This window comes from Cetorhinus maximus, chromosome 4 (assembly GCF_964194155.1).
Source record: "Cetorhinus maximus chromosome 4, sCetMax3.hap1.1, whole genome shotgun sequence".
In the NCBI taxonomy this organism is placed as follows: Eukaryota; Metazoa; Chordata; class Chondrichthyes; order Lamniformes; family Cetorhinidae; genus Cetorhinus; species Cetorhinus maximus.
The window spans coordinates 64,257,238-64,277,499 of NC_135882.1; the positions used below are offsets into that span (position 1 = coordinate 64,257,238).

The following is a 20,262-nucleotide window of genomic DNA, read 5'->3' on the forward strand; positions in this document are numbered from 1 at the left end:
GCTCACCAACTCACCACCTCCTCAGGGGCAACTAGAATGGGCAATAAATGCTGGCCCAGCCAGTGGAAGCCCACATCCCATGAATGAATAAAAAAACTAATTAGTAAATACAACATTCTTACCTGGACAGGACTTTATTAAGTACTTAATACAGGTACAATGTGCAATAAATTATTATTCACAATCAAGTATTTTGACAGTTACTGAGACACTGCAATTTGCTATATTACTGGCAAATGAATTTTTTTTTGGTCCTATCCCTGAAAGAAAAAACTTTTAAAATGATGACTGAGAATCCAGCTGAATGATGAACTGATAAGATGTTTTAACATATTGATCAGTTCCATGCTCTGCAAGCATGCCATTTGCTATTTTTAAACTAAACCGGTCAAGCATCATTCAGTACTTGACCAGGTTTGAATTGTGAGCATGCACATGAATACATAACAGGAATGTCCAATTTAAAGCTAGTGGCTTTTTTTTGATGTTGTTTCTTGTGCCTGGGGGTCCTTTGAAAAGCATCTTTCATTGAAAAACGACAGCATCTCCTTGGTTGTCAGGTTTGCTGCTTTCATTACCAATCTTTCTCCATCATCTGAAGACAGAAAAAACATTTTTTTTAAAGTTAAAAGGGTTATAGCAACTCTAAAATAAACAAGCCAACTTGCGACTATTTGAGGTCAACATTTTTTCATGAAAGCTGAGCATTTGCACAATTTACTTCATTAAATGCAATCTTGGAGTTTCATTTTCATAAGTATGCTTTTAGCCTATAGAAAAAAGGAACTAATATTATACATCAACAAAATACAATTTGTGAGATGATGTATGCTACAAAGTGGAACTCAAAATTTACGAATGATGCAGATTTGCTTTAGACTTGAGGTTGAGAAGATAGGTTTTAAGAAAATCCAATTTTCTCTTCCTCTGAAATTCCATGGTTTTGTAACAAGTACTTGCTTGAAGTAATTTCTTTTTCTATAATAGCAGGATAATATAATATTGTTTTTTTTATTCATGGGCGTCACTGGCTAGGCCAGCATTTATTGCCCATCCCAAATGTCCTCTGAACAAGGGCAATTAAACAGTCAACCACATTGTCTCATGTAGGCCAGATTAGGCAAGGACAGCAGATCTCCTTCCCTAAAGGACAATAGTGAACCAGATGTGTTTTTTTTTTACACCAATCAACAATGGTCATCATTAGACATTTAATTGAATTCAAATTCTACCATCTGCCGTGGCAGGATTCGACCTCGGGTCCCCAGAGCATTATCCTGGGTCTTTGGGTTACCAGGCCAGCGACAATACCACTACACCACTAGCCATGGGACACAAAAACTTAGAGAATTTCTACTGAGATACCAAGTCAGAGATTCTCCAAAATCAATTGAACACAGGCTCAGCAAGTGATCAATAACTCTGAATTTGAACTTCTGCATTCTAGATCAAGTTACGGATGACAAGTCCATATAGGTGAGAATTCCAAAGGCAACAGAATATGAAGCCTCATTACATTTTGTTCTGACTTTTTAAATTGCCATTGACTATAAACATGGAAGCCTGATGAAGTGCTTATATCTCATGTCATGCTGCTTAAGTTACAGACTTGTAAAGAGCTAAGTGCTTATCACACCGATGTTAAAGAGAATGTGTTCTAATATAGGTCTGGACATGACATTGTGCATAGTATTGGATTGTACAGAAGAACATTTTTTTCTGAAACCTACCAATCAGTAAGGAGAAGTAAATTCTACAAATTAAATAATCGTTCAATTCAAAATATAATCAAGAAACAAGTGAAAGTTGGATGGGAACTTTTAACTGGTACATTCTTGTATACTTGCTTAGTGGCCAGCTAAGAGCAGCATTGATTGTGACAAGAACTGAAGTTCCCTGCTTTTTCTGTGCAGCCTAGAAGGGACCAGCCGAGGAGAAAATGCTAGGAAGGAGCTGGTAGTATATTTATCCTTAATAAAAATGAATTGTCTTTTGAGTTTGAGAACTATTTTCATTTTCAATATTTTGTAACACTTTGTGCCAACAATATTCAATTTATAGCAGTCACTACAGAGATGTAGAATGCGGAGCGTGATATCAAAATAGCTGTGTTCAATAAGATATCATACATATAATAATGTATAAAATCAAATGTACCACACCCCCCACATCTAAACCAAAAAGGAACTATCACCTGCAAACAAAAAAACCCAGTCACCAATGTTCACAAAGAATAGAAATTTAATTATAATTCATGCTTCATGTTCCACAATGTGCTATTGCTGAGCTGAAGCAAGGAACACAGACTGCAACCTGTAAGGATTCCATTCTATTCTCCCTGTTTCTCTATCTCTGTCATATGTTTTGATTATGCAACCTTCCGTACCAGCACTTCTGATATATCTCCCTTTTTCCTGAACTGAGGATTCTCTTCCCCCACAAGGACAAAGCACTCAACTGTGTCCAACCCATTTTCCACACTTCTGCTCTCACCCCTTCTCCTCCCTCCCAGAAGCATAAGGTTCTCCTTGTCCTTAACTCCTATCCAACCAGCCTCAGTATTCAACAGATCATCCTCTGCCATTTCCACCAGCTCCAGCGTGATGCTACCACCAAACACATTTTCCCCTCCCCTTTCAGCATTCCAAATCAACCATTCCCTCCACAACACCCTGATCCACTCCTCAATCATCCCCAATGCACTGCCCCTTCCCAAAGCACCTTTCCATGCAAGCGCAGGCGCTCCTCTCTTCTCATCGTCCAAGCCCCAAATACTCCTTACAGATGAAGCAGTGATTTACATGTACTCCTTTCAATTTAGTATACTGTATTAACATCTCACAATGTGGTCTTCTCTACATTGATGAGACCAAATGCAGATTGGGTGGCTGCTTTGCGGAACACCTCCGTTCAGATCACAACCCCGAAGTTCTGGTGGCCTGTCATTTTAATTCTCCACATTGCTCTCACACTGACATCTCTGTCCTCAGCCTACTGCAGTGCTCCAACGAAGCTCAAAGGAAGTTTGAGGAACAGCATCTCATCTTTCAGTTAGGCTGTTTACAGCCTTCTGGACTCAACATTCAGTTCAACAATTTCAGACAGTAAACTCTGCTCCCCCATTTTGTTTCCTTTTCTTTGCATGTCGACCGTAATCTTCTTTTTCTTGTTTTTGCTTTCGGATGGTAACTGTTCATTATTCTGCCATTCACATCTCCTCTGGACACATCTTTTGTTTCTTTACTTGTCCCATTACTACTCCCTTTGGCTCTGCTCCATCAACTTGAGCATAATTTAATTTTTCTGGTCTTCCGCCCTATCACTGACCTTCCCTTTTGTTCTTTTTCCACCCTCCCCTATTTCATCAGCTTAAAAGGTATGTCAAGAAGATATAATAATGTTATTGGAAATTATTTTAAAATAGAGTTCTAGTGCCTTCTGTGTCTATGTGTGTGTCTTAATTGGATTAATGCCAGCTAGTCTGGGTGCTTTGATGTATAGTTTAATGCAAAATACCTGTTCAATTCATCTGCCATCTCCTTGTTTTCCATTATCAATTCTCCAAACTCACTTTCTATAGGACCAGCGCTCACTTTGTTAGCTCTTTTCTTTTTTAAATGTGTCTAAAAACTCTTACTATCTGTTTTTATATTTCTGGCTAGCTTTCTCTCATACTCTAATTTTTTCCTCCTTATTAGTCTCTATCCATTCTTTGCTGTTCCTTATATTCTGTCCAATGTTCTGACCTGCCACCTATCTTTGCACGACTATATGCTTTTTCTTTTGGATTGTGCTCTGTCATCACTGTAACAGTTTTGCATGACCAATTAAGTTCTCCATTTGTCTTAAGGTTGTAAAGGAGTGCTGTAAATCACAACTAAATTGAATTGATAATTAGTTTATAAGCCTTTATTTTTTTAAAGTTAATTTGGATATAAAGGACAGTTAAATGGTTAACTTCATGATTAACCAAAACTGTCAATTGAAAATAGATTTCTGAAGGCTCCAAGACCTCTTCAAACCTGACAAGCACTACTTCATAGCAAAGAAAAATTGCAAGAACCTTGCTTACAATACCTTTGCTCCTGGGACCATTGCAAAGGCCACAGGCATAAATATATGCAAATGATAGCCTACTGATTGACATTATCTATTTCCATCACCTGGTTGGACTTGACATCTACTACTCTAAGAACAATAACATAAGAAATAGAAACAGGAATAGGCCATTTAACCCCTTGAGCCTGCTCTGTCATTCATTCATTAAGGTGATGGCTGACTGATTGTAGGCTCAACTCCACTTTCCTGCCTGCCCCCCATAACCCTTAACTCCCTTGTAGATTAGAACTCTATCTAACTCAGCCTTGACTATATTTAATGACCCAGTCTCCACTTGTATGATGTACCTACTTGTTGGGAGAATTTGATTACAGATCTTAAAGCATGGATCCTTTTTGTTGGTGAAGCACATGAGATAACATTTTTTGCAATTCCTGAATATCTTGCAATGAATTGATATGATCTTGAGTTTCCCCTGATGGGTAAAACACGCAGTCATCTGCAAATAGTTGCACCCTGTTTTTTTAAACTTGTTGGGAACTTTGTTTATGTACGTCAAGAAGAGTAAGGGTCCCAACACAGTTCCCTGGGGTACACCGGAGAGGGTGATTCCGCATCACATATCACTGTCTTCTGTTGGTTGGAAAATGTTGGATCTAATTTAATAATGTCTCCCTGATTCCATAGTAGTGAAGTTTGAACAAGAACTTTTCAGGAGGAACTTTGTCAAAGGCTTTTGAGAAATCCAATATTGTCATGTGAGTAGTTTAATCTCTTTCTAGACTTCATGGCAGGTTATCGACAGCCTGTAAAAGCTGCATTTTGGTAGATCTTTTTGACTGAAAATCTTGCTGACTATCTACCAGAATATTGAGGGCTTCAGTGCTTCATGACATGAAAATGAACAATATGTTCAAGCAATTTGCAAATGATGCTGGTGAGAGAAAGCAGTCTGTAGTTTTCTGGCTGACTTTTATCCCCTTTTTGATTATGTCACAGAGGTTAGTTTGTCTCCACAGCTCTGATAAGTAGCCAGTGTTGATCGACTCTTGAAAGAAGTTGGTCAATATTAGAGCCAGTTCTTCAGCTGCCAACTTTAAGATCCAGGAAGGTAGTTCATTGGGACCTAGAGCTTTATTTCTTGCAATAATTTCAAAACACTCTCTTTGCTTATAACGAGTTCCAGTATGTCTGACAAGTAGTCATGTCCAAACTGGGTAGGCGAGTTAAATGTTCTCTGGTAAATACACTGAAAAATTGATCACAGTACTGTAGGGTTGATTTCTGACAAAAAAAACTTGGTCTGCAGCAGGGGTGTCCCTTGGTGGTTATGGTCATCAAATAGGGTTTGAAAGCTTGTAAGTTGGGTTACAGAGAGAGGGAGGAAGGAGGGACCTCGCTCAGGTCTGCTCTCGTTAAGTGTCTCAGCTACTTGTCCCCTTAATGCAGAGAAAGCAGCTTATTCACACAAAGAATGGGCCTGTCACATGACCCAGTGATTCAAAGATGGCCATTATTAGTGTACTCCTCCTTGTAACTTAATCAGTTCATGCCTGGAATCCCTTCTCTCAGCCAGGGTCCCATTGTTCAAGTAATTGGGTTTAAAGTATATTCCCATTGTCGCTTGATGCATTCATGTCTGGGAACCACCTGATGAATATCCCAGATGATCACCTTGATAATGGGGATAGGATATGTGGCTCACTTATGTTCTTCTGAGGTCACTGTCCTTGATGGGTCTTTGCAGACATGGTGTCTGCATCTCAGTGGATTATAATATGGAGGGTACAGTGATGCAAATTAGGTAGCCATCTTTGTCTGCAAGCTCAAGTCACACTTAGTCTCTGTTTTAAGAAAGTATATATTTTTTAAAGTCTCTATTTTAAAAAGCTCAATTCGGGTTTCCAGCCGGTGGATTAGAATATCATTGCTCGGCATAAAAAATGTTTTGCTGACGAGCCCATCTAGGCTTTAGACTGATAAAGATACAGTTCATAAATGAAAATATTTAAAGAACAAATTGATAAAATTATATAAAATAGAACATTCTAAACCAGGTCCAGATTTTTGGTGCAAACATACATTTTAGTCTGACACAGTAAGCTGCATAATTTTATCAGACACATTCTTTTCCTAACCTCTAGTTTTCTCTCCTTACTAATTCCCCTTGGATATGGTACAGTTTGAGATGGAAGGAATGTTTCCTGACAAACCATCACCAATGCTATTGTTGACTGGCAACCAGGAGATGTTTGAGTGAGAGGCAATGAATGTTGGCTATTTAATTATTCATCACTTAAAAATAGACATTTGGCCTCTGCATCATGCTTCTCAAAGCAGTACAAGTGAGATTGGGAAACAGAAGTTGGCACTTCACACTAGCGCAATCAGACAAAAACTGATACCAAGCTAAAAAAGGAAAAAAGACTGAAAGATTGGTCCAAAAGTAAGATTTTAAGGATCAAAGGACAAGAGAGAGCTGGAGAGGAATGGAGCTTTAGAGAAGTAATTCTAGAGCTCAAGTCCTAGCTGGTTGAAGGCGCGGATGTCAAAAGCGGGGCAGAGTGGGGGATGTGCAAGAGTTCAGAATTGGGAGGAGTACAGAGTTCTCAGGGGATTGTAGAGCGTTGAAATATCTTGCTCCCTAGTCAGTTAAAGTGATATATTTCACTAACAGGAGAACCTGGGGTCAGAGGAGAATTATTTTTACTCAGCATGTTCTGATCTAGAACGCACTGCCAGAAGTGGTGGTGGAAGCAGATTCAATTGTAACTTGCAAAAAGAAATTGGATAAAAATTTGAAGGGAAAAAGATGGAAAGGACAGGGATGTGGGATTAATTGGATAGTTCTTTCAAAGAGCTAGCATACAAGCACGATGGAGCCATTTGTGCTTTAACACACAGAAGACAGGGAGTTGGGATTAATGGTCTTTTTCGATTGGAAAGACGTAACTGGTGGAGTGCACAAGGATCAGTCCTAGGGCCTCAATTATTTACTATCTATATTAATGACTTGGAGGAGCAGCAGAGTGTAGTGTATCCAAATTTGCTGACGATACAAAAATAGGTGTGAGGGCATGTTGTGATGAGGACATAAGGAATCTGCAAGGGGATATAAACAGGTTGAGTGAGTGGGCAAAAACTTGGCAGATGGAGTTTAATGTAGGAAAGTGTGAGGTCATGTACTTTGGTAGGAAAAATCAAAAGGCAGACTATTATTTAAATGGAGAGAGACTCCAAAAAAGTGCAGCATAGAGCGATCTGGGTGTTCTTGTGCTTGAAACACAAAAAGTTAGCATGCAGGTGCAGCATGTAATTAAAAAGGCAAATGGAATTTTGGCCTGTATTGCTTGGGGGTTGGAGTTTAAAAATAGAGAAGTCCTGTTACAACTGTACAGGGTGTTGGTAAGGCTGCACCTGGAGTACTGTGTACGGTTTTGGTCCTCGTATTTAAGAAAGGATATACTGGCATTGGAGGCAGTTCTAAAAAGATTCACTAGGCTGATTCCTGGGGTGAAGGGGTTGACTTATCAAGAACGGCTAAACAGGTTAGGCCTTTATTCATCAGAGTTTAGAAGAATGAGGGGTCATCTTATTGAAACGCACAAGATTCTGAGGGGGCTTGACAGGGTAGATATTGAGAAGATGTTTCTACTAATGGGGGAATCTAGAAATAGGGGGCATAGTTATAGAATAAGGGGACACTCATTTAAAACTGAGATGCGAAGGAATTTCTTCTCTTAGAGTGTAGTGAATGTCTGGAATTCTCCTCCTCAGAGAGTTGTGGAGGCTAGGTCACTGGAAGTATTTAAAGAGGAGGTAGATTTTTGAAATATTGGGAAGTCGAAGGCTATGAGGAGCTGGCACGAAAGAGGAGTTGAGGCCTGGGGCAGATCAGCCTTGATCTTATTGAATGGCAGAGCAGGTTTGAGGGGCTGAATGGCCTACTCCTGCTCCTATTTATTCTGTTCTTATGTTCTATGATTCTATTCTATGCCAGAGATTCCAGGCTTTGGTATGAACACAAATGGGCTAAAACAGAGAAAGCTAGGCATCAGCTAGCCTAGAGGCAGCTAGCTTGTAAGCAGATTCTGTATAGAAAGTAGCATACTTTGTTTTTTTTTTAACATGACAAGAGTTTGTCTTTTTTTAACATGACAAGAGTTTGTCGTTTTTTAACATGGCAAGAGTAGTAAACATATGTGGCTCACTGGAAAACAGTATTCTGTTTACTTGGATATTTCATGAAAAATTAAGTGATTTGTTGATTCACATTCAGCCTCTTTCATAATAAACCAACCTAACCAAATTAAAGTAGGCAGTTATCAATTTTATTTTAAAATTGTTTTATTGGGCTAGCTACTGATCAATCAATCTCTTCCAAATTATTTCAGACAAAATCCACCTCTAGTGATACTTTATGTTCACTTGGGAACTAGTACAGAACTATTATTTAATATTAAATGAAAAAAAAATTGCTCAGTTCTGCATAAATATGTTTAGTCAAGTTTTAGCACTCTATGTATAAACTTTCAGGCTTCATCTTGAACAGTCCAACTTTGTGCTGTTCTGGTTTAAAGATAATTAGAGGATGACCATGAACCCGAAAAAGCAATTTATGTTCAATTGCAGATATTAGTCAGTACTCAGACTGACAATTAGTTATGGGAAAATAATAAAAAAGACATCAGTCCCCAGATGGTAAAACAAAGGTTGGATGAAAAATGCGGAGTGTCTCTTTGAAAGCTGTACATTATTGTCAAAATCTGCATGTCCAAACAAGTTACCCATGATCAGATAAATTACAAAAGAACAGGATATTTATTGAACCTTGGACTGTTACAAACAGTTATTTGCTTACTTTGTTTACACTGACATGTCTCTGGACTTCTGGGGAACGAAATGTGGGTTTCCTTTTACTATTTTTTATACCTACACTTTTAATGGGCTAAAAGATTGGGCAAAACTTACTGAACGTGACAGCTATAACAGGCTCCGTCTCATCATGCTTTACATCAGCTACAATCCGACAGTTGGAGTTTGTTAGGCGTGCCTTTTCTGTTCCTACTGCAGCAAGAAATTCTCTACAAAAAAGTCGGAAATGAAATGTAAATGGACACAAACTATGCCAATATAAACAAGAAATCAGTCTTTTCATGCTTTTCTCTATTCAGGTGAGATGTGCACTATCATAAATTGTTATAATCATACAGGTACAGGTGTTATATTTGCAAGACATTTCACATTTTTAAGAAAATGGTCCCAAGTATTTCTTTGGTGGTTAGCAAAACCCACAGTTTTACTTGAATTCAGATTACTGAACTCTGAAACATACACATTCAGGTGCTTATATAAATAAACATAATAATGGCCAATTTAGCATTATTAACTCAGGTACTAAACTGTCAAAATCCCTCCACGAGTCTTCTAATAACATTCTTCAAAGAGGTTGCATTTGCATCCTCCTACAGCCAGAAGTGCCTAAAGGATTAACCATCTTGGCCTCCTCCTGAGGTCTCCACCATTAAAGATGCCAATCTCCAGCCGAGTTAATTTATTCCATAAGGTATCAAGAAACGACTAAGTGCACTGGATACAACAAAGGTTATGGGCCCAGACAACATGCCAGCTGTAATGTTGAAGACTTGTGCGCCAGAACTAGCTGCACCTCTGGCTAAGCTGTTCCAGTAGTTACTATATTGGAATGAACACAACAAAGTGGAAGATTGTTCAGGTATGCCCTGTCCACAAAAAAGTAGGGCAAATCCAATCTGAACAGTTATCGCCCCATCAGTCTACTCTCAATCATGTTATGATGCGGAAGATGATGTGTGCCAAGCAGATCAAATTCATGAGGGAAACCTGATCGTGCTATCACAATGGTTTTGTAATTTGTATTTATTTTGAGATGCGTGCACTGAATTCAGAAGTAATAAATCCACCAAGACTTGGAGATTTAAAAAAAACTAAATTAAAATATTTATTAACAAAAGATTTCAAGCACATACACAGGACTACAAATTACTATAACAACTCCTAAAATTCCTAATTAACCTGACACCCAGTTGTATCCCCTTAAGGCAACAGCCTAAAAATAGATTTTAGATTTTAAACAGATCCAGCAAATTAACACAATACCCTGGACAGTGGAATTCAAATGACTCTTCTCCGGCTCCAGTTTCTGTAGACAGCAGGTTTATGCACAAATACTGGAGCCTTCATTAAGGATATTTCACATACTTCTGTTATAGCTCACAGTGCCTTCTCTCATACACAGCCTCATATGCCTTTATACATGTCTCTCCATTTTTAATATGCAAATTCCATTGTTTCCACGTCTTTGGAACTTTACCTTTCTCATAATAGAAATCTTTTCATGTTGCCAATATTCTCATCAATCTCTTTGAAATTCAAACCTCCCTTCATCTATCTAAAAATGCAAATTCCTGTCACACCTTACATGCTAAGACCCCAACCAGGTTTTCCTACTTAGCACTTCAAAGCCTCTTCTACACCTTACTTCTTTTGATAACTTCAACTTGCGGTCTGCTTGGCTACAAAATGTAATTAAATCACACACACAGACAGACTCAACTACTTACTTTACAATAAACCAGAAAAATGTTATGAAAATTATTTTACCTTCATGACAATCATGAGCAAACAATAACAGAGACCTGGCTCAAAAAGGGCAGGACTGTGTACTAAATATACCTGGGACACAAGATGCTCAAGTAGGATAGGGGAGGAATAGAGGAGGGTTGGCAAAGGAGAATATTATAGTGCTGGAAATAAAGAATGGTCTAGAGGGGTCAAGGACATAATCTATTTGGCTATGGTAAAGGAATAACCTTTTCCTAATGGAGGTGCCATTATCGTACAGGGTATATGCTATAGGCCGCCTCTAGAGGGAAAGACAGGGGAGCAAATTTGCAGCTAAGTTACAGAGAAGTACAAGAACTATGGAGTAGTCATAACGGGGGACTTCAATTATCTTACTATAGATTGGGATTGTAATAGAGTAAAGGGCAGGAGGAGGATGTGTTTATGAAATGTGTTCAGGAGAATTTTCTTGATCAGTACATTTCCAGCCTAAAGAGAAACAAGGCATTGCTGGATCTGGTTCTGGGGAATGAGGTGGATCAAGTGGATTAGTGTCACTGGGGAACATTTAAGGAACCGTGATCACAGCATCCCAAGATTTAGGTGAGCTATGAAGAAGAACAAGAAATAAGTTAGAATAAAAATACTTAATTGAAGGTGGGTCAATTTCATTAGGTTGTGAATGGCCCAACACAGGTAAACTGGAATCAAAGATTGGCAGGCAAAACTATAAAGGAACAATGTTCTTTAAAGAGATGGTTCAGGTACAATTAATATACACCCTTACATAGAGGAAAGGATAGAGCAACCAAAGCCAGAGCTCCATGGATGACCAAAGAGATAGAGTATGATGAAACAGATAAAGGGTGGATATGATAGATGTCAGGTTGATAATACAACTGAGAACTAAGCTGAAATAGAAGGCTCAGAGGAGAAGTAAGAAAAGAAATATGAGTGGCAAAGAGAGAATGGCATCTAACATAAAAGGGAATCCAAAAATTTTCTATAGGCATATAAATAGTAAAAAGATCTGTCATGCCCACAGAATTATGCCAGCAAATTTATGGAAAAAATGAACACTACTTTTTAAAGAGCAGAATGGAAAATGGACAATTTACGTTAAAACAAGATGGAGTCAAGGGGGTCAGGTGACTTCCCTCCTTGTCTGCAAATATAAATGAAACTACCCTCGGCTGGAAGTAGCCTGTTGGTCCGGACAGAACATTAAAATGTAAGAAACCTTTTGAGATATTCCATTGAAGAGACATTAAAAATGCAACATCTTTCTTGTGGAGTTAACATCTACTATTGTCTACAGGATTACAGAAACTGAAGTACAATGGCCACACAGACTTAATGTTTACAGATTGAAATTCCACAAAAAATGGGTGTAAAGAAAAACCATCCTTTCACAAGGGGATGGAAATAGCAAAGATTTAAATCCCATTGTGTGTTAATGTTAACATAGTCAGGGCCAACTTGAGTGGACAATGGGAACATTGATACCTGACAGAAACCAACTGTGATAAGAAACACTTTATTAACACGCATATTGAAAGTGCTCAAGATGTCAATCAGACTACAACTTCGACTGGAACAAGGCCAAGAAACCTACTGTTGTAAGGAGTAAGCCACTGTGAATTAATCAGCAGAAACTTCCAACCTTCATTTTCTTCAGTGAAGTGAAAGAAAATTATCAGGGCTGCAGTGTTTCCAGCATCAGTCTCAAAAATAAGCTTAATAGATGTTTAAAGAGTCCAAAAAGTCGCTAAGTGCACGCTACCTCCTTTGTAATCACCTCTTCTTTTATGTGTCTGTCTTGAGTGAATGAGTGAGGGGGCACAATTGCAACTACATTTCGAGTTTTGAGATATAAAAATGTATTCTTTCTTTAATTTAAACTTAGGGGAAAACCTGTCGTCTCTTTTCTTAAGAGTCACAGCACTCAAGGGGTTAAAGCACTTCTTGTTTAAAACATGCAGGGTTGCCAACTCTCATGGAGAAAATTAAAGGACCATTAGGGCAGGGGTGCTGCCAGAACCAGGTCTGAGAGCAGAGTTGGGGTGGGTGGGGGGAGAAAGAGGAGGCATGGGGTAGTGGGTTGTCAGGCCTGTGAGATGGTACACACAGGAGTAGAGTGGGCTCAATTACAGGACAATCCCATAAAATAAGGGATGGCTGGTCATCCTGAAAACATCTTGCTGCACTTAGTCGAGAGGTGCAGAAAAGGGGAAACATCCTTCCATTTCTCCCCTGTCCGTAACAGGTGGTAAGAGGAGAAGTGGGTCTGATTAAGGACCTATGCATTGAGGCAGGGGGCATGGCTGAAATGCTGAATGAGTACTTTGCATTTGCTTTTACCAAGAAAGAAAATGCTGTTAGAGTCATAGTGAGTAAGTAGGTTGTTGAGATATTGGATGGGCTAAAGTCGATAAAGAGGAAGCATTAGAAAGCTGAGTGTAAAAGTGGACAAGTCAAAAGGACCGGATAGGATGTATTGGAAGATGCCTAAGGAAGTAAGGGTGGAAATTACAGAGGTACTAGCCATAATCTTCAAATCCTCCTTAGATATGGAGATGGTGCCAGAGGATTGGAGAATTGCAAGTGTTACACATTTGTTCAGTTAAGAGTTTAACCTCAGTGGTGGGGAAGCTTTTAGAAATAATAATCCAGATCAAAATTAATAGTCACTTTAACAAGTGTAGATTAATTGAGGCAAGCCAGCACAGATTTGTTCAAGGCAAATTGAGTTTAACAAACCTGATTGAGGTCTTTGATGATGTAATTCAGTTGTTATGGTGTATATGGACTTCCAAAAGGCATTTGATAAAGTGCCACCTAACAGGCTTGCCAGCAAAGTTGAAGCCCATGGAATAAAAGGGACAGTGGCAGCATGGATACAAAGTTGGCTGGATGACAGGGAGTAGTGGCGAATGGCTGTTTCTTGTAAAAACAAACCTTTTTAAAAAAAAATTCTGCACCATTAATATTCTTCTGGGGGAATGAGGCTCCACAGTTCTAAAATTATTTTCTCAGGGCAATAGAGTATATTCAGCAGTAATTACCTTTTGCTTGTAAATGGGCTAGCCCTAATTTTTACATCCATCTTTAGTGTGCAGCTAGTGGGTAAGAACACAAATTCATGTCATTACACAGATTTCAATCAGAGTGGTTATTTGCAAGGCATATCAGCCATTCTGTGTATGTGCACCTGTATCAGGGAGCATGAAAATTGCTCTGGGACTGCATATGCGCACTCCATTGTTGCACTCGCGAATGTGCCTGGACTCTGGACAGCATACTAGAGAGGACATTGGAAGTGGGGTCTGCAAAACACTTTGCTTTGCTGAAGCCTAAAGCTTGAAGCTGTTTGCCATATCTTGCCTGGAGCTTGAAACATATAGTCTGTAAGTTGCTTGCTGCTTGCCTTGCCTGAAGCTGCTGCAGCTGTGGTCTCTGAAGTTGCTTACTGTTTCTGTGGTGTGCTCTGCATTGTACCTAACCTCAGTTGTAATCCATAGTGCTTAACCTAAATGCTAATTCATAGTAGTGTTGCTAGAAATCAATTTTTGTGTTTACATTGTGGATTGATTGCCACTTTAATCACAGTATTTTCAAGTTCATATTTGCATGTTTACCTCTCAATAGTAATCCATGGTAGCTACTGGTAACAGTTAGTGAGTTAACTTGTAATTGGTAGTGCTATATATGAACAAACTGTGGATTAGTGCTGCTTTAATCACAGTAACCTATTAGGAAACCACAAATCTCTACTACGATTAAAGGACTGTGTGGAGGAGCAGGGTATCTCTGGCAGCAACTTTCACATTTGCACGTTAAACGGCGCATGTGTGACCACTAGAAGTTGCTATCAGATTTACCCTGCAATAACAGTGATAGCCTCATTACTACAGCCAAACTCAACATCCCTCTTGAATTATACTGTTTTTATTTCAACTTGGTTGGTCTCTTCACGGAAAACTGAGGCAAATATCTAATCAGTATCCACCCATTTTAGTGCCATCTCTTATGAGCTTATCTTAATCATCTCTAAGTGACTTTAACCCTATATTAATTATTATTTTGCTACTTAAGTGTCTATAGAATACACCATGACTTATTTTTATATTTTTCAATATTTTCATTTAATATTTCCTCTTTGCTTTCCCGTTTTTCCTTCTACCCCTTTCCTAAGCTCATCATATTCCCTTTTGTATCATCTCCTTTATTGTGTATGTATTTTATATATGCTTTTCTGTAGATTCAATTTTACCCGTGACTCCTCATTTATCTGTGGTGCATTCCTTGCTAGTTTCATCTTGTTTTTGAGTGGGACTTTTTTCCCCTGGGCTTTGTTGATCTCTTCATTTAACTACTGCCCACTCTACTTCCTTTCTACTATGTGGTCCCTGTTGTATGTGTGGCCAATCCCTTCCTATCCTTTATCTCAATTCATATGGATTCTATCTCTGTTAGTTATGTCCTTACTTGTTCCTGTCATTACGTCATTTCTGAGGTTAAGCCCCTCCCACCCCTTCCTCCTTCCCCATCATTTCTAAATACATAATGACTTGCAATATTTTCTACTATTCCAATTACATTTAATTCCTCACATTTTATTTTTGCCTCCAATTCTTCTGTTTTGTTGCTGATCCTTACTACATTTCTATACAGGCAATTTAATGTGTTCTTATTTTTCAATACTTTTTTGTCAGGTAATTTATTGCTTCTATATACCCACTTTTCTTCCTTGATATTTGTTATCTAGTTGTTATACCTTTGTTCTCATCCTTCTTTTCTTATCTTCACATTACACCCACCTATTATATCCATCTCAAGTTTCCCCCCCCTTTACTATTTTATTGTTATTTCTAAAATCCTACTTATCCTTTCTGCTAGGATCAAGGTCCTAGCAGTATAACTCAATTCTATCACAGTGTCTCGTGAACTAAATTCCCTCCTTCCCATGACATTCTTTCAACCACACATTCAGTTTCTTGCTCAGTTTCTCCCTGTGCCAATTAGGATATGGCTCAGGTATTCAAGGGATTCGCATCCTCGAGGGTGTGCTTTATATTTTAGCACTTAGAACTTGACATTCACTTCGCAGGAACTCCTCCTTGTACTTCACCATCATTTGGTCTTACTCATACAACACTTGAAATAAAAACAGAAAATGCCGGAAACACTCGGCAGATTAGGCAGCATCAGTGGAGAACCATTTATAGGTTCTGGTTGTGCATGACTTGAGGAGGTGTTCACTCTGACTCCCTGCCTCACTTCTGTGGTCTTGTCTACACCCGGGTGGCCTTGGTAAGGGAGCATGCTATGTACCTATGGGCACGATAGCATAGTGGTTATGTTACTGAATTAATAATCCAGAGACCTGGACTAATTTTCCCAAGAGAAAAGACAAATCCAACTGTGGCAGTTGGGAAATTAAATCCAGTTAATTAAATAAATCTGGAATAAAAAGCTAGCAACAATGATGGTGACCTTGAAACTATAGGACTGTTATAAAAACCCATCTGCACTATTGTCCTTTAGAGAAGGAATTCTGTCGTCCTCACCTGGTCTGGACTATATGAGACTCCAGACCCTCGGCAATCTTGTTCAGTCTTAAATGCCCTCTGAAGTGGCCTTGCAACCCACTCAAGTTGTGTCAAACTGCTACAAAAAAGTCTAATAAAAATAAAAGCAGATATACCACCTGGCATCAGCCTCGGCACTGGGCATGACAAAGGCACACCCAGCCCAATGACCCCACAAAGTCCTTCTTGCTAACATCTAGGGATTTATGCCAAAATTGGGAGAGCTGGTCCACAGACTAATCAAGCAACAACCTGATAGTCATACTCTCAGAATCATACCTTTCAGTCTATGTCCAAAGCTCCTTCATCACCATCCCTGGATATGTCCGGTCCCACCGGGAGAAAGGCCCACCAGATGTGGCAGCACAGTGCTATACAGTCAAGAGGGAGTGCCCCTGGGGGGGTCCTCAACATTGACTCTGGACCCCATGAAGTCTTGTGGCATCAGATCAAACATGGGCAAGGAAACCTCCTGCTGATTACCACCTACCATCCTCCCTCAGCTGATGAATCAGTACTCCTCTATGTTGAACAAACATTACTTGGAGGAAGCACTGAAGGTAACAAGGAGACAGAATGCACTCTAGTTGGAGGATATCAATGTCCATCATGAAGGGTGGCTCAAGCACCACTGTTGACCAAGCTGGCCAAGTCCTAAAGGGCATAGTTGCCACTAGGCCTGTGGCATGTGGTGAGAGAGTCAACATGAGGGATAAGCCTAATGCCCTCATCCTCACCAATCTACCTGTTGCAGATGCATCTGTCCATGACAGTATTGGTAAGAGTGAACACTGCACATTCTTTGTGGAGAAGTCGTCCCATTTTCACATTGTAGACACCCACTTTTGCATTGTATGGCACTACCACTGTACTAAATGGGATAGATTCAGAACAGATCCACCAGATTGAAAGTGGGCGTCCATGAGGTGCTGTGGGCCATCTTCAGCAGCAGAATTAGTATTCCACCACAATCTGTACTCTCACGGCCTGGCATATCCATCAGTCTACCATACCATCAAGCCAATGGACCAACTCTGCTCCATGAGGAGTGTAGCAGAGCAAGCCAGGAGCAGCGCCAGGAATATCTAAAAATAAGGTGCCAACCTGGTGAAACTACAACACAAGACTACACATCTGGTAAACAGTGAAAGCTTTTTGCTACAGATAGAGCTAAACAACCCCATTGTCAATAGATCAGATCAAAGCTGTTCGGTCTTTCCAAATCCAATCAAGAATGGTGGTGATTAATTTTAAAAAAGGAGGCAGAAGCTCCATGAACATTCCCATTCTCAATAATGGTGAAGCCCAAGATGTGAGTGAAAAAGATAAGGTTGAAGCATTTGAAATCATTTTCAGTCAGGTGTGTGCTGAGTGGATAATCCATGAAGCCTCCTTTTGAAATCCCCACCATCACAATCGTCAGTCTTCAGCCAATTTAATCCTTTCCAAGTGATATAAAGAAACACTGGATACAGCAATGGCCATGGACTCTGATGACATCCCAACTGTGCTGCTGAAAACTTGCATTCCAGAGCTAGCCATGCCTCTCCCTAAGCTATTCCTGTGTAGCTACAATACCGGCATCTACCCAACTATATGAAAAACTATCCAGGTAAGTCCTACCCACAAAAAGCAGGCTAATTATTGCCCCATCAGAACGCTTTAAATCATGAGCAAATTGATGGAAGGTGTTCTTGGCATTGCTATGAAGCAACATTTACTCAGCAATGACCTGCTCACCTCATTGATCCCCAGATTGGGTTACTTTAGAACCACTCGGCTTCAGACCTCATTACAGCTTTGGTCTGAGTAAAAGAACTGAATTTCAAATGAGGGGTGAGAGTGACTGCCCTTGACATTAAGACAGCATTTGCCGAATGTGACATCAAGGAGCTCTAGTAAAATTGATGTCAATAGGAATCAGAAAAAAACACTCCACTGGCTAGTGTCATACCTTGCACAAATGAAGATGGTTGTGGCTGTTGGAGGCCAATCATCTCAGCCCAAGGACATCGTGACAGGAGTTCCTCAGGGCAGTGTCATAGACGCAACCATCTTCAGCTACTTCATCAATAACCATTCATCCATCATAAGGTCAGAAGTGGGGACTTGTGATATTACACAATGTTCAATTCCATTCACAAATCCTCAGATAATGAAGCAATCTCTGCCGCATGCAGCAGGTTGGGCAACATTCAGGTTTGGGCTGGTAAATGACATGTAACACTTGCAAGTGCCATGCAATGGCTATTTCCAACAAGGGAACATCTAATCACCACCCCTTGACATTCAATGACATTAGCATCATCAAATCCCCTACCATCAACATCCTAGAAGTTACCATTGAACAGATACCTAACTGGAGCAGTGACATAAATACTGTGGCAACAAGAGCAGATCAGAAGTTGGATATTTTGTATTGAACAACTCACCTCCTAACCCCAGTCATTCCACCATCTACAAGGCATTAAGTCAGAAGCATAATGGAATATTCTCACTTACCTGGATAAGTACAGTTCCAACAACACTCTGTTCAAGCAAGGAGGGAGACAGAAAGCAGGAAACTATAGACCAAGAAGCCTAACATCAGACATTTAGAAAATGCTAGAATCCAAAATTAAACAGTAAGTAGCAGGACATTTAGAATACAGTCAAGCAGATTCAACATGGTTTTGTGAAAGTGAAATCATATTTGACAAATTTATTAGGGTTCTTTCAGGATGTAACAAACAGGGTAGATAAAGGGGAACCAGTAGCATAATATATTTGGATTTCCAAAAGGCATTCAATAAGGTGACACATAAAAAATTGCTACGAAAGAGCTTATCGTGTTGGGGTCGTTATATCAGCATGGACAGAGGACTGGCTAACTAACAGGAAACAGAAAGTCGTGATAAATGGGTCATTTTCAGGATGGCAAATTTTAACTAGTGGAGTGCCACAGGGATCAGTGTTGGGGTCTCAACTATTATGATCTATATTAATGACTTGGGTGAAGAAACCAGCCATATTTTAACCAAATTTGCTGACGATATGAAGATAGATAGGAAAGCAAATTGTGAGGAGGTTACAAAGAGTCTGTGAAGGGATATAGATAGGTTAAGTGAGTGGGCAAAAATTTGACAGATGGGTATAATATGGGAAAATGTGAGGTTGTCCACTTTAGTAAGAATAGAAAAGTAGAATATTATTTAAATGGAGAGAGGTTAATGCTGCAGTAGAGGGATCAGGGTATTCTTGTACGTGAATCACAAAAAGTTAACATGCAGGTACAGCTAATAATAAGGAAGACAAACATAATGTTGGCCTTTATTGAAAGGGGGATTGAAGTCTTGCTACAACTGTACAGGTCATTGGTGAAAATATACTTAGAGAATTGTGTCTAGCTTTGGTCTCCTTACTTAAGGAGGGCTATACTTGCATTGGAAGCAGTTCAGAGAAGGTTCACATAGCTGATTCCAGGAATGGGGGTTTGTCTTATGAGGAAAGGTTGAGCAGGTTGGGCTTATACTCATTGGAGTTCAGAAGAATGAGAGGAGATCTTATCGAAACATATAAGGTTCTGAGGGGACTTGACAGGGTAGATGCTGAGAGAATGTTTCTCCTCCTAGGGGAATTTAGAACTAGGAGGCACAGTTTAAAAATAGGGGGTCACTAATTTCTCTCGGAGGGTCGTTAAGTCTTTGGAATTCTCTTCCAAGAGAGCAGTGGAGGCTGGGTCATTGAATATATTCAAGGCTGAGTTAGATAGATTTTTGATCTACAAGGGAGTCAAGGGCTATGAAGGGCAGACAGGAAAGTGGAGTTAAGGCCGCAATCAGATCAGCCATGATCTTAATGAGTGCTGGAGGGGCTGAATGGGCTATTCTTGTTCCCGTTTCTTATGTTCTTATAAGAAGATCAACACTATCAGAACAAAGCAGCCCACTTGTTTGGCACCCAACCCACCACCGTAAACATTTACTCCCTCCACCACTAGAGCAACATGGCTGCCATGTGTACCATCTAT

General features: G+C 39.6%; 1 protein-coding gene across 1 annotated transcript in view; it reads right to left on the minus strand.

Moving 5' to 3' along the window:
- Window positions 1–301: 301 nt before the first annotated feature.
- Window positions 302–20,262, minus strand: part of mrpl53 (mitochondrial ribosomal protein L53) — a 28,149-nt gene continuing 8,188 nt past the window's right edge. The window contains exons 2-3 of the mRNA XM_078540250.1: window positions 9,031–9,143; window positions 302–595 (exon numbers count right to left, since the gene is read on the minus strand). Of these exons, the coding sequence (XP_078396376.1) occupies window positions 468–595; window positions 9,031–9,143 (241 nt within the window). The 3' untranslated portion in view covers window positions 302–467. The remainder of the gene's footprint in view (window positions 596–9,030; window positions 9,144–20,262) is intronic.